This window comes from Bos indicus, chromosome 10, assembly GCF_029378745.1.
Source record: "Bos indicus isolate NIAB-ARS_2022 breed Sahiwal x Tharparkar chromosome 10, NIAB-ARS_B.indTharparkar_mat_pri_1.0, whole genome shotgun sequence".
NCBI lineage: Eukaryota > Metazoa > Chordata > Mammalia > Artiodactyla > Bovidae > Bos > Bos indicus.
Window position 1 is genome coordinate 85,921,869 of NC_091769.1, and position 14,861 is coordinate 85,936,729.

Consider the following 14,861-nt stretch of genomic DNA (forward strand, 5'->3'; position numbering starts at 1 on the left):
ACTTGATTTTCTGACTAGCTGGGCTGCTGCAATTACCCAGCATTCCAGAGGTCTCGCTTATATGCTCAGAGCAAGTCACTGTTTGTGTTGGACCAGCAGGGGGAAAAGAAAAAAAAGTTGATTTCCTGAATTCCTTTATCTGTGAAAGATTGACCATGGGCGGTAAGGTCCTTATGGAGCAGGGGAGTTTCCATTTCTGTGTGATGCCGTATTTGTCTCAGTTATGCCATTCATCATCTGAGAGGCTGTGTACAAACCTCCCGTCTGAGTTGCAGTTTCCTCCTTCCTCATTTAAGCAAGCTGGGCCAGATGAGCCCCTCAGGCCCTTTCTAGCTTTCATGGCCTGAAGTTCAGTTTCTTCATCACGTAGGAGCTTGGGACATTCATTACATTGGTCGACTAGAGACAGTTTGGGTTATTTAACTGCTGATAAACTTCCAGCAGATTAACTGTGAATGTATAACAACACTCAAATCCTGCAGAAAGCTTGTGTTGGCTTTGCTGAAAGGATCGGTGGACATCCGGGTAACAAAGCACTCCTAAGTGCCAGGCAGGGGTTGTCAGAAGACAGTGCCCATCAGTGCTGATGCTCACCGGGGACAGTGGCCTGTTTGAGAGCATGGGTGGCAACACAAGGTGGTCCCCGTGCAGCCTGGCATCGTGGGTGCCTCCATGCTCCTGACCACCCCTCCCAACCCAAATGCCCTGGCTTCGTAGCCTTTGGCGACTTACCTCACAGTTCTAAGATTCTGTTTGGTTATTTTTAAAATGAAGATAATATCTACTTTTCAGGATAAATAGCTTAAAGGTAATGTATTTGAAAGTGTCTTGCAAATCAGTAAAATTTGATAAATAGATAACTAAAAACAGCAATTTGTAAAAAAGACTCCAAATAACATAACTTTATCTGAAAGCTGAAGGGGGGGGAAAAAAGAACATTTGTGTAGTGAGTAATAAACATTTCACAGAGTACTCTCAGACGTATCTCTTTATCCTTACAACCTCGTTTTACAGATGCAGGGATACCTGCAGGTTCCCAGGGTCATGATACCTGAAAACAGTGGAGTGGAGATTCTTCTGGTTCCAAACCGTTGTGTTCCTTTTACAGTATTTTATAGTTAATGTTAAACCTCTGGTAATTCTGGAAAAGGAAATAAATGATCAAAAAGTGGTCATTGTACCTATTTGAGGGATTTCTCCTTATGCCCTCATTATATGACTACAGCTGTACTGACTGCCATTTGAGAACCAAACCCAGGAAAGCCAGACCAGTCACTCCTCACTTTGTGGGATCTTAATTCCGAAACAGTTCCTGGGGATAGCTGGAAGATTTGAATATCTCTGGGATGTCACTGTCCAGTTTTGAAATAATTTTATAAATGGGTTTCTTCCAGGAAGGATCTGCGTCTTTGCCTGAGGAGACAGCCTTGAAGAACTCCTGTAAAGTCAAGCTGGCGATTTCCAAGAAGCAGTCTGGAACCTGCATTCCCAAAGAGACCCACGAGAAAGAAAAAACGTGAGGCCGTGAAGCCTGGCGCCATCCAGACCTCATTGTCTGATGCTGCCATTTCCTTGCGTTGCAGGCTGATCGGAGCACCCCCACTCTACTGGCCCCTGACTTTTGAAGCCCCAGGAATCCCTTGCTCCCTCATCAAATACGGACCTTAAAATGATGATCCTGATGAGACAGCCCTGGGAAAAAACGGATTAGGGACACTTCCTCTGTAGGAGTAGTTGATTCCGTTAATGGGTGACATTTTCAGCAAGTGGGAAATTCTGACTGGTTGAAATGAAATCTGTGGTTCAAAAGAGGTTTTTGGTATTCTTTTCCTTAGTGCCTCACGTGGAAAGAACCACCCCCAAGCTTATGACTGTCGTACCTCATTCCACCTTTTTTGGGGACTAGATTCAAAGGACTTGGAATCACTCCTGCTTCCAAAGCCAACCATTTGGCTTGGGGGTGGAGAGGGCTCAAGACTATGTTCCAGGACCTCACCCAGACTGGCAACATTAATGATGAGACATCCCGCAGGGCCTCCAGATCCAGCCTGGCTGGGGGCTTGCCCCCACTGCCTGCCAGATGACCACCTCCACATGGAAAGACGCAGTGCTGCCCCCCACCCACATGCCTGGACCCCCACGAGCCTCTCAAAGGAGGCATGGTCCATTTTCCCCACAGGTAGGCTTAGGTTTCTAAACATATTCCAATGGGGCATCTGAACAGTGGATGCCAGCAGTTCTTTGCTTCCTTGGAGGTGTCCATACACTGCTCTTCGTGACCGCACAGTCAAGTGAGAAATGTGAGAAGAGCTCGTGACCAGACACACAGGATACCTGCAGAACAAGATGCCAGCTGAACAGAGCTGTTGGCCACACACAAGGAAGATCGCAAGCTCTCAGCGCTGACACTTGGGCCACGTGCCCACCCCTCACCGATGGTTGACCTCTAAGGCGCCACCAGTGTGCGTTCACAGGGATCCCCAAGGACTGAGCAGCTTAAGTATCGTGTATTACTTCCAGAAAGGGTTTAAGATGACTTGCCATGGAAGGCCCACAGATAAAACTGTTCAAGGGAGAATAAAGGTAAGAACCAAATGATGAACAGCAACTGGTGTAAAGAAAACCTTGGCCAAGAACTAGTGCTGCAGCTAGAGCCTGGCGTTTATCCTGGGCCTCCTGGTGCAAAGGCGAGAAGGTTTTCAGGGTGTACAACCCAGTCATTACAGAGTATTGTCTAAAATGGCCTAACACCTGACCTCTGCCCGTGTTTCTGAATAAAGACTGGCTGGAGACTCAGTTTGGTATCTACCTGTTGCCTACGAGAAGATGTGGAGGCCGTCATCTTTGTGGATGGTACAGAGATGGGTCCCAGGCTGCCCTGCTCTCAGTGACATAAGGACAGACATGGAAGGGGATCTTTTCTAAAACTGCAATCACAAAGGGAAGGCGCTCATCAGACCTCCTGGGACCCGAGTGCATGGTCTTACCTCAAAGTCGTTTCCCTTGTTATAGTGCATATTGAGAGCTCGAAAAAGTTCTGAGTCACGGAGAATCACCAGCATTTTGGGATTTGTGACACCATCTGAAATCGCTTGCCGGGCAAATTTCTCCATCTGTATGTAATAAAACTCACGGAAGTTGCTGAACCACTTGATCATCTGGGAGGTGATGCAGCGGTTGAACTGTGCAAACAACAGGATCCATGAAGTCAGACGTTTGCCTCGAGGTGCTCAGAGTCAGAACTGCCAGCTTCCAATTCAACACAGGGGTTAGCGAGAGTGGCTTCAATTCACACTAAACAGGGCTTTCTTTAAAAAAGAAGTCACAGCTATTTTCTAAGCCTATACAGTTCATGGAAAAATCTGAATTAGCTGTAATGCCCAGTAGAAAACAAATGTATTTTATAGCCTAGACTTATAAAGGTTTTTCACTCCTTAAGTGTGACTTTGGGAGGGCCCAAGGTCAAGATCAGTGTGGTTCCAGTGTCTACAGCACCCAGGTAGATTACATCACAGCCCCAGTGCCCTCTGCCAGGTAGAGCCAAGGGAAGGGGTAATGGTATAGATCAGAGAACTATGTATTGGCAACTCAGAGTTGCAGAATGAATCAAAAATGAGAACTTGGATCAGGGAAGAAGCAAGGGACTGGGTATGAGGAAAATAGCTCAAAAAAAAAAAAAAAAAAAAACAACAAAGGATGATTGAGATACAAAGGATACAAAGTATTAACAGCCCCTAACCCAACACCCAGGGTAAAGGAGGCCCTCTGAAACCATGGAAACTTCCAAGGCCTGGTTCCAACCATTAGAGCTTGATTTTTCTCATTGTCACACTGATTTGTATGGTCCTTCACTCAGTTTTGAAACAAAAACGTTCAAAGGTAAATTTAACAGCCACAGTGTCCAACTCTTGATATATTTTTTCTTTTTTATAGTGTCCCCAGCAAAGACAGAACACTAGGTTAAAGGTGCTGTTTACTCTTGGTTCTATAAGCCCGCCTCCTTCCCCAAGTGTTTCTGGGTCTTAGCTATAGCTCAGAAGCTTACGTTCAGAGACCCGACCTTCCTTCTCCCAAAGTTACCCCTGTTTGTTCAGTCTCTCAGCCCAGGACAAAAATCCCACAACAAGAAGAGGAGCTAAAGTGCACAAATGATGACCTAGGGTTTGACTCGACGTGGGAAATACCTAGGGCCCCTGGGGAGTTTTGCAGAGACTGAAACTCAGTTGAAGGACTTTACCTGAACATCAGGGAAATAAGCCTTCAGGAGGCTGGAGCTGGGGTAGCGTGTGAAGAAAAACATTAGTTTGGCCTTCTTCAAGTGACCAGGATTGAGGCCCTCCTGGATTTGGCCCAGGGTCAAGGAAAACTAAAACCAGTTTATCAAATGATTTTGTCAAATTATCCAAATGCTAAATTGCCCTGTTCCTTATGGTTTCTATTTAATTTTTTTCCGGTTGAATGATGTGTTTGCTTCATTTTTCTGTCTCTAGCAAGTATGATCAGATAAACTTCTTTCTTTCCAGATGCTGAATACCATCTATGTACAGTCAAGTTGCAGAGTTTAAAAAACATTTTGATGTGTTAAAGATCTATTGCATATGTGATAGCAAATACAATTTGTTGTACTCAGTGTGAGTGTGCGCGCTTTCACAATAGGGTGGGAAGAGATGGCAGCTGTCCCCCAGATAAACTATGTTAAATCCCCAAGTAGAGACTTGCTTCTCTCTGTCTCAGTTTCCTCGTCTGTAAAATGAGAGGAGTCAACTAGGTGGTCCCCTTTCTGGCCCTCATCGTTGAGTTTGTGGTGTTGATGCCAGCAAGCACCTAACCTGACTGAGTACCAGATCATGGTACTCAGTGATATGGCTTTGGCTCAAGAAGCTTGAATTGCCAGGCTGCACTTCTCTCTGTTTGCCTGGCAGAAGTTCCCCCTCACCCTCCCCATCTCAACTCAGATGCCCCCTCTGCTGTGAAACGCTTCCTTGCCAAGGTAGGCCCTCCTTACCCTGGCTACCAGCGTTCTTTGTATAAGCTGTTTTTGTAAGAATGACGTGATTGGGATCTTTAGTGCACGTTTGTCTCCCCATTTAGACTGTGAGCTCCTTGAGAGCAAGGGCCTTACCCTTTCATCTTTGTATTCCACGTGCCTAGCCCGGTGCTAGGAGCAGAGTAGGTGCTCAATAAATGTTTGGTGAATGAAAGAATGAATGAATTGTCAACTTTAATCCACGATTAACTATGGCGATTCTATTCCAACCCATGCCTCTCACTCTGGGAACAGATCCCTTCCCCTTTAATAAGAGCAGGGGGTTGTGGCCTGAAAACCTAGCACCAGGGTGGTAGGGAAATAAAGAGTCTTACGCTAGAACACTTAGCATTCCCAGGAACAATCCTAGGGCTGAGTGGGAAACGTGCAGGGTAACCTTGGAGCTGAGGCTGAGAGCTGTAGCTTTAGGACAATGAAGACTTCTTAGTAGGACAGGTCAGTTTACCCGAAGGAAACCAGACAACTGATTACAACTATAGCTGGCCCAGGCACCCAGGCCACTGTCCAGGAGGCCCCTGCCCCTTGCCTCATTAGCCCTACTTCTTATCCTTCATAAGTGCTGTGGAAAGAATCCTGGATTGGGAGTTCAAAGACCCAGCTTCAGATAATAGATTTTGCCACCTAGTCGCTGTGTGACCCTGGGCAAGCCGCTTACCTTCTCTGGGCCCCATTTCTAAATTGTGGAGTGTAGTGGTTGAAACTTGTGCTTGGAAGTCAGATGCTGGCTTTGAATCCTGGCTCTGCATGTGTTTGTCTTTGAGCAAGTTAGTCTGCTTCTCTGTCCCTCTCAGATACTGATCTAGAGTGGATACTTGAGGGTGGTGAGGTAACTCGGGCTCACAACCCCTTATCTGAAACAGTGGGCCAAATGGACACCAGGTTTCAGAATTTATTTTATCAAGGCAATATGGTGCGTGTATGATGTGTTAGTTACTGCCCACAGCAGGGTCTGTGGCAGCTGTCCAATCAGATAAAGTTGCAGCGGCAAAATCAATGACTAATTGTGCTAAGTGAGATAGTCTATAAGAGGCCTCCTATCAGCACAGGGAGGGCTTCCCAGATGCTGCTGGTGTTAAAGAACCTGCCTGCCAATGCAGGAGACACAGGAGATGTGGGTTCCATCCCTGGGTCAGGAAGATCCCCTGGAGGAGGGCATTGCAACTCACTCCAGTATTCTTGCCTGGAGAGTCCCCATGGACACAGGAACCTGGTGGGCTATAGTCCATGGGGTTGCAAGGAGTCGGACACGACTGAAGCAACTTAGCACACAGCACAGGTCAGGTTTTGCAACCAAGAGAATTTCCCATCGACCTTAGGAGAAAGAAATCATAGAGCTTTTCAGAGCGTTTTGAGTTTCAGAACTGTGTCTAGGTGGCAGTGCACAGGGGCACTGTCAGTCCCAATGCCCGCCGCCCAGGAGGTGTGCGGTCACCCATCATTGTCTCGTCATTGTACCCTCTCCACCTGTTCACAGGGTGTCATGTGAATGGAAAGTTCATTTATACTTAAGCATCTTGCTCTTCTGGGCTTTCAAGGCCCAGAAGAACGAATTTATAATTCTAGAATGAGGGAATAATTGGGGCCAGGATGCTGCCTGGGGGCCCCAAATCGTTCCAAAGGTAGCCAACTGCATGACCAGGGCAGCCAGGCCCTGTGGGTGGCCCCTGAAAACTCCTGAAGTTCTCGCAGCCCAAGCCTCATTTCACAAGGCAGGGCCAGGCATACAGAAGGTGCTTTTCTGAAACAGCAGAATACCCTTCCCAGGGGAAGATCAGTGGAGAATCTTTGGGGACTGAGTTCTTGAGGTTCTTCCACAATCTGACAGGGAGACTTAACCAGTGGCCTCTTATCAAAGACCCAGACAGATAGCTTCTCTCACAGAGGGCTTTCATCTGACAAGAAAATCTGTCTATGGTGATATCTCCGTGTCTACTGCCTGAAAGGTGTACTGGTGGCCGTCGAGATGCTCTCAGCATTGGGTTTGTTTGTGGCTGTTGCTCCCTGCCTGCTAGGAAAAGAACCCAGGGGTGTCCAAGCTTGGGCAGTGTTGCCAACACTTGTGACCAGCAGGTGGCGCTCATAGCATTTAGGACACAAGAGCCAGCCTCGTGTGGCCGTGAGCTGGTTCCACCCCATCCTGCCGCCTTCACCACAGCCTGCCAGGTAGAAGGGGCATGACTATTCACCCCTGCTTGTGTGACTCCACAGAACCCAGGAGATGCAATTTAAGGCTGTTCCTGAGAAGCAGCAGCATGAGCTTGGCTCACTAAAAAAGCCACATCCAAAATATGTTCTCAGGAGCTTTAATCTCATAAGATGCTGGTTGAAAGAGGGTTCTTTGGTTTTATGCGTGTGGGACCGCATACATTCTCCTCTTAGCATTTTTCATCGGACTTCATGTTAAAAAGGCTCTGAGAAGTCCCACAGAAATGGAATTAACCCAGTGTTTACCCAAGCAACTTCTTCTCTTGCTTCAACAACTTTTACATTCCTGAGGGAGGGTTACTCTGGAGAAATGCCTGTTTCTGAGTGGGATCTCCCTACGGCTTGCAGAGGTGATGCAGTAAGATTCAGACCCCCTGCAGACCAGCCTGGGCCCCACAGCCTGCTCGGCGGGGGCCCCCCACCCTGCTCCACACACACACAGCACCCAGCTCTCTCCTCAGCTGCAGCCTAGAAGCTAGTCCTTAAACTGAAGTCTTCTTACCCCTTTCACCTGGCCTCAGGTCTTGTCCCTGAAGAAAATCTCCCCTTTTCCCATGGGCCCCACAAGTTTCTGGCCCCTCATGTATTGCCCATGAGTTATCTAGTGTGCAGGTAGAGGGGCATGACTATCCACCCCTGCTAGTGTGACTCCACAGACACAAGGAGATGCAATTTAATGAGATGTCTCAATGAAGCAGATGTCTCTTTTTGCCTGAAGAGACAAGAGGTTCCGGGAGCCACGCCTCAGGTGAGGGCATTCCTTTGACCTGTTCTGCCGAGGTGTCTGAGCAGCTGACGTCTCAGTGATGGGGTTCTTCCTTCCACAAGCTGTTTTTGTCATATTTTGGGAGCCCATTTGGGTTTAAAAATAAACAAAACCCTTCCAGACCCAAAGGACTAAGTCAGTAGTGATAGAATCTATGTTACAGAAGAAGGTAAAGGAACTCTCCCAGACCCTTAGATCTCAGAACGTGGTCACCACTTTCTCAGGAACCTACTAGCTATGAGCCACAGGGGAAGGAAGCCCCAGAACGAACATTAAGAAGACCCGCTCTCCTCTGGAAGGGCAGAGCGGTTCCCTGTGCCAAGCAGTTATTTGTCCCCTAACCTCCCCTCAGCGTCCAGAGTTTCTGTCTCTCTGGGCTGGGACAAACGAGAACCCCGATTGCCCAAAAAGGATATGTGGGCCGCAGAGAAAGGAAGCGCGTCCATGCCGGCCTGCCGGCCCCCCGGCTCCATTTTCACCGGGGAAACGAGGGGCAGTCTTTCCAAACAGGTGGACGTGAAGGGCCAGGGGCACTGCTGCTGGCCCAAGGCCAGAGGTCGCAGTTTGGCAGCTCCCCAAGGTCGCAGGGCCATCTTGGAGGAGGGCTGGCTCGGGGCAGATGGGTCCTGAGGAAGATCGCCCCTCCAGCGGCCACCGGGCCCGTGGCCCAGTAGCTGGCCGAGAATCCACTCCTCCTGGATGTGGGCAGGTGCAACCGCCAAGGGACAGTCTGCTGGGGGAGCCTGATAGGGTTTGGGGATCACTCTCGGAGAGACGGGGTACCTGGGAGAATCTAGAGGCTTGGCCAGCGATAAGCTGCCCAGCGGAGCCTCCCCTGGTGGCTGGGCCCGCCTGGGCAAGGCCGCCAGAGGAAGCGGATCTTTACGGGCACTGCCCTCGGGAGGCAAGGGCTCACTTCTCCCGTCTGGCTCTGGCCCCTGGAATCTCCCACCCAGCTGAGTCAGGTGCCCCGAAGGATCCACCAGTACCTTTTGTAACACCGAGTCCACAGCCTGGGATATGGCCCCCGTCAGTTCTTTCTTCAGACTCTCCAGCAAGGCCCGTGCTCCAGCGGGAAGAAACCTGGGCCCCTCAGACAGGTACTGGACTTCAGACACTCTGTGTTTCTCCACCCTGGAGAGGTCCCTGATGGACCCTTGGCTGTGGTCGCTGTCCGCCCCCCAGGGCCCAGACCTAGAGCCATTCCTCTGGTCTGCCGTTGGAGGGCCCTGAGCTGCGGCCCTGGGCTCCACGGCCCGCAGGATGCGCTGCTGCAGGTGTCTCATCTGCTGCCTCAGCAGGTGGAGCTGTCCTCTCACCCGAGGGCCCCCCTTCCTGCCGCCGCCCCGGTTCCCGGCGGGGCCTGCCTCCAGGGGGTCTTGCTGCATTGGAAGGCTCTGCTTCCTCTTCCGCCCCTGGGCCTTCTCTGGGCGGCTAGGGCTGTCCCCAGTGGGGGCCCTGCCTGGCCCCAGAGAGGTTGGGGAGAGGAACATGCCTTGGACGATGGTCTCTACTCTGGCCCTCTTTGCCTGGATGTGCTCATCCCCAAAGCAGTCAGGGTCGGAGAAGCTGGAGCTGGGGACCTGACTCCAGGCAAAGGGGGAGCATCTGCTCTGCTCTCTGGGGGACAGGCTTCTTCCACCTTCCATACAAGGTTCTGTCGGATACTGGGCTGGTCCCAAAAGCAAGCTGGAGTTTGGATCCATCTCTTGGCTCCACAGATGCCGTAGTCAGGGTTCCGCAAGACAGTTCCTCCTCTGGAGGCTCTTAGCTGGACATGCACCTCCAGGGAGCTGGGGATTTCTCCTCTCCACTTAGAGGAAGGATTCAGACTCTGGGATTCCAGGCGCTCACCCACCACCTGGGCACTCTGAAAATAGAGATGAGAGAAAACAGGACCTGTGACTTTGAGTGGTTCCTTTCAAACTTGACCAGCAGACGAATCAGCTTGAATCTTGTTAAAATGTAGATTCTCAGTCAGCAGGTCTGGTGTGGGACAGCGATTGAATCTGTATCCCCAGCCAGCTCCCAGGTGATGCCGCTGGTCCCGACCACAGTTTGAAGACATTCCCAAGAACAGGCCTCCCAAGAGAAAGTTCTTGTCCTGCCATGACATAACAATAAAATAATCCATAATAATGATTGTGGCAGCCAGTTGCATAACCAGCATTGTGCCAATAACTTTACACCCATTACCTGATGTAATTCTCTTAACAGCTCCGTGGGAATGCTGGCAGTCCTATTTTACAGATAAAGGAAACAGGCTCAGAGGAATTAAGAAGTTACCTCCCTAAGGTCATATAGTTAGTGTCAGACTGGAGTCAGAATAAGATTTATCTTGATTTAGAATGACTTTCTGCAATAGAATCACCCTGGGCACTTGTTAAAAATAGCAGATCCAGTAGGTCGGCCAGTCCTGTTTAACCAGAAGTCCTTGGTGCTGTGTTAGGGCACCTGCCTTTGAAACAAGCAAACTGAAGTCTGAGAACGTGCTGTTTGACCACTATGCAGTCCTGCTCCCGGAAGAGTTGGATCATGATCTTTCAATGTTCTCACCGCTGCTTTTTAAGCATCTACTGTACATCAAGACTTCTTCTGGATGCTTGGAGAGTCTGTGGTGAATAAAGCAGCATAGTCTTGCTCTCATAGAGCAGGACATATAGCAGGGGAAGAGAGAATAAATAAGTACATTTTCAGGTCATGATAACTTCTATGAAGAAAAAAGACAATAAGGGACTGGGATGAACGTATGGGAGAATGAGGGAGCAATGTTAGAAAAGGCTGCATAAAGCTGTTTTATTCCCATGAATATCAAAGTACACTGCATTTGAACCAGGAGGTAATTCAGGTAGCAGGTATAAGGCACTTCAAGTTTATGAAACATTCATATGTGTAGTCATTACGTCTCGCACCAACCTTGACAGTTGGTGTAATTCTCCCATTTTGTTGATGAGGAAACTGAGGCTCATCAAGGTTAAGAATGGCTCTCGGTTACTAAGATTCCAGTCTTCTAATGCAAACACACTTCAGGTCCTTCCTCAAAGAAGACCTGCATAAGAGACTGACTTCTCTGCCTGTTAAGCAGATTCATCCTTTCTTAGAAAATTTAAATGAATTTCTTTTTTCTCTACAGATTTCCACTCTTGATTGCTTCTCTAGTACAAATGCTGGTGGGAGAGACTTTGCTTTCTTCCCATTTTCCTCTTGAAGCTTGCTTGGAATTCTCTGCTTCAGGAAATCCCAGATCTTCTGCAGCTAATGGATTCTAGTTGGAGACCTGACCACAGCTTCCACCTGGAGCTGGCTGGCAGCTGGCAGACACACAACACAAGCTCTCTGAGGGCAACTTCATGCCAGCACTAGAGTGAAGGGTAGGAGGAAATGGCAACTGCATGCCATTTTGAGGGAAATGCCACTGAAAGAAGGCTAGGATCTCAGATCAATTAGAAGAGTCTGGTTTTGAATAAGTAAAACATTTGTAAATTACTAAAAATAAAAATCAATGACTTGCCAAATTAATATAAATGAAAGAATTTGCTATTACCAAGTTTTACCAATAGTTTGGATAGTTTACTGCCTCTTGGAGAGAGAAACATTTAACTTCCTGTGATCATGGCAATGAATATACACTATTTGTATAATATGAAAAAATTATTTTAAAATCATATCATCTAATAAGCATAACTGGATCATTGCATATACATTAGCTGCTTTCTAACCAATAATGATCACTACACTGGCACAATTGATATTTTAACTTAGAGGGACTAAATAACAATAGTACAAACCATGTATATTTTCAGTTAAAATATACATGGTATATTTCCTGGTAGCTCAGCTGGTAAAGAATCTGCCTGCAATGCAGGAGACCCTGGTTTGATTTCTCGGTTGGGAAGATCCCCTGGAGAAGGGATGGGCTACCTACTCCAGTATTCTTGGGCTTCCCTGGTGGTTCAAACGGTAAAGAATCTGTGCGCAATGCAAGAGACCTGGCTTCAATCCCTGGGTTGGGAAGATCCCCTGGAGGAGGGCATGGCAATCCACTCCAGTATTCTTGCCTAGAGAATCCCCATGGACAGAGGAGCCTGGTGGGCTACAGTCCACACGGTCGCAGAGTTGGACATGACTGAGTGACAAAGCCCCTCACAGCTTCCAAACAGAAGAAGGGTTTGGTTAATAGTTATTCTTAGTGACCATTTCCTAAACTCAACATTTTCAAACCCAGACTCTATGGCTGCCCTCTGCCTTACCTCTCTGCCACCTATCTTCTTGTTCAGTCCAGAAGCTGGAGAGCCCCTTTGACCCCTGCCCATCTTCTTATCCTCAACATGTGGTCACTATGGCTGGTAAATTTTGGGAAAAAAGTGACTCTGAACTGCATTCTGCCATATTGTTCCCATTATGTTTTCCTGACTCCGCATCTCATAATTTTTCACCTGGGCAATTCTAATACCTCATGACTGGTCCCCATCCTCTAGCCTCTTCTCACTCTGGTCCTTTTTCTACATTCATTCATTTATCCATTCAAGAAATATGGGCTGAGTAGTGACAACCAAGAAAATCCTCTGCCCAAGTGGAGCAAACAATCATGCAAATGGAGACAGATGTAATAACTTAGTAAGGAATGGAAGGCCAATATACAGGGCCTTGTTGATAACTGTGAAAATATTGGCCTTCACTCTGAAGGCCAATAAACGAGGACCCAATGGAAGGCTATGTGCAAAGGTGACCTGACTTAGTTTTAAAAGGCTTGTTCTTTACTGGGTGAGTAATAAACTAGGGGTGGCAAGCAAGGGTTGAAAGGAGAGATGGCTTAGGAGGCTCTGGTGATCATCTAGATGATAATAATTCAGATGAGATGGCTTGGACCAGGGTGACAGCAACAGAAGCGGGAAGTGGTGTCAGATCCTGGATATATGTCAAAGTTGAAACCAGTGAGGTTTACTATTGATAACAGATTGGATGTGAGGCCCAAGAGAAAAAGAAGCATCACTGATGATGGCTCCAAAGTGTTCGGCCTGGAAGGATGGAGTTGCATGAACTGAGACGGGGAGGGCTACAGAAGAAGCAGACTTGGGGAGGAATATCAGGAGCCCAGTTTTGAAAGTGATAAATGTGAAATAATGATCAGACATCTCAACGAGGATGCTGAGAAAGGAGTTGGATAACCAGGCCTTTGGCTCAATGGGGAGATCTGGGCTAGAAATATACAATTGAGAGTTGCTGGTAAATAGATGGATGTTCTCATCAAGAAGTGAATGTAGACAGAGAGGAGCAGGGGGCTGAAGTCTGAGTCCTGGGACTTAATAGCATGAAGAGGCGGGGCAAGAGGGGACCCAAACAGGAAACACAAAGAGCAATCAGTGAAGCAGGAAGAAGTTTAGTCTAGTCTGGTCCAGGGGTGTGTGAGGTCCTGAGAGCCCAGTGAAGGAAGTGTTTCTAGGAGACCGGAGAGGTCAAGTCACATAAGGATTGTGAATTGACCGTTCAAGTTAGTAATTCTAGATGTTACTCAGAGTCACTTGGGGTGTTTATCAGAGCAGTTTTGGTGGAGTGGAGGGCAGGGGAAGCCTGGTTGGACTGAATTTTAAGGAGAGGACAAGAAGAGGAATTGGTGACGTTGACTGTGACAACTTTTTCAAGGTGTTTTGTAAGGAAGAGAGAAATGGGAAAGTAGCTGGAAAGAGAAGTGGGGTCAGAGAGGGTTTCTCAGAGGAACCCTCCCACGCCATTGGCGGGAATGGAAATTGGCACAGCCACTGTGGAAAACAGCAGGGAGGTTCCTAAAAATAGTTACCATATGATCCAGCAATCCCACTCCTGGGCCTATATCAGCAGAAAACTCTAACTCAAAAAGATACATGCAGGGAATTCCCTCCAGTGGTTAGGGCTCCAAGCTTCCACTGCAGGGGGCACAGATCCCATCCTTGAATGGGGAACTAAGATCCTGCTTGCTGTGTGGAAAAAAAGATACATGCACCCCTCCCTCCACGTCTGTATTACTTACAGTAGCCAAGATATGGAAGCAACCTAAATGTCTATCAACAGATGAATGAATAAAGAGTATGTGGTCCATACATACAATGGAATACTACTCAGCCATACAAGAGAATGAAATAATGCCATTTTCAGCAACATGGATGGGCCTGGAGATGATCATACTAAGGGAAGTAAGTCAGAGAAAGACAAATATATGGTATCACTTATAAGTGAAATCTAAAAAAACGATACAAATGAACTTTTTTACGAAACAGAAATAGACTCACAGACATAGAAAGCAAATTTATGATTACCAAAGGGGAGATGGAGGGAGGGATAAATTTGGAGTTTGGGAGTAACATATACACACTACTACATACAAAGCAAGTGAGAAACAACAAGGATTTACTACATAGCGTAGGGAACTGTATTCAATATCTTGTAATAACCTATAATGCAAAAGAAGCTGAAAAGGAATAGTCTATATGTATAACTGTACATCAGAAACTAAGACCACATTGTAAATTAATTATACTCCAATAAAAATTAAATTAAAAAAAAGATACTTTCTTGGGATAGGAGGTATCACAGGATGTTTGTAGGCTAATAGCAATGATGTAGTAGACAGATAATGTTTGTTAATATAGGCAAGAGGGGGAGAATTTCTGGAGCTTTGTCTTTGGGTAGGAAGGAGGGGGTGTGATGTGGTGCAGACGAGGAGGGCTGACTTCAGGGAGGAGAACCCTCAGTTCATTGGTGGTAGCATGAGAAAGGCAGGTACGTGGGCAGTGCTGGCAGGTGGGTAGATGTGGTGATGGGAGCTCGGTGGGGGAAGTCCCTTTTGACGGTTTCAGTTTTCTCAGC

The 14,861-nt window shown here is 47.5% G+C and overlaps 1 protein-coding gene across 1 annotated transcript in view; it reads right to left on the minus strand.

Moving 5' to 3' along the window:
- Window positions 1-887: 887 nt before the first annotated feature.
- The window catches only part of PROX2 (prospero homeobox 2), a 30,185-nt gene continuing 16,211 nt past the window's right edge, over window positions 888-14,861 (minus strand). The window contains exons 2-5 of the mRNA XM_019969242.2: window positions 8,435-9,888; window positions 4,238-4,345; window positions 2,988-3,182; window positions 888-1,480 (exon numbers count right to left, since the gene is read on the minus strand). Of these exons, the coding sequence (XP_019824801.2) occupies window positions 1,295-1,480; window positions 2,988-3,182; window positions 4,238-4,345; window positions 8,435-9,724 (1,779 nt within the window). The 5' untranslated portion in view covers window positions 9,725-9,888 and the 3' untranslated portion in view covers window positions 888-1,294. The remainder of the gene's footprint in view (window positions 1,481-2,987; window positions 3,183-4,237; window positions 4,346-8,434; window positions 9,889-14,861) is intronic.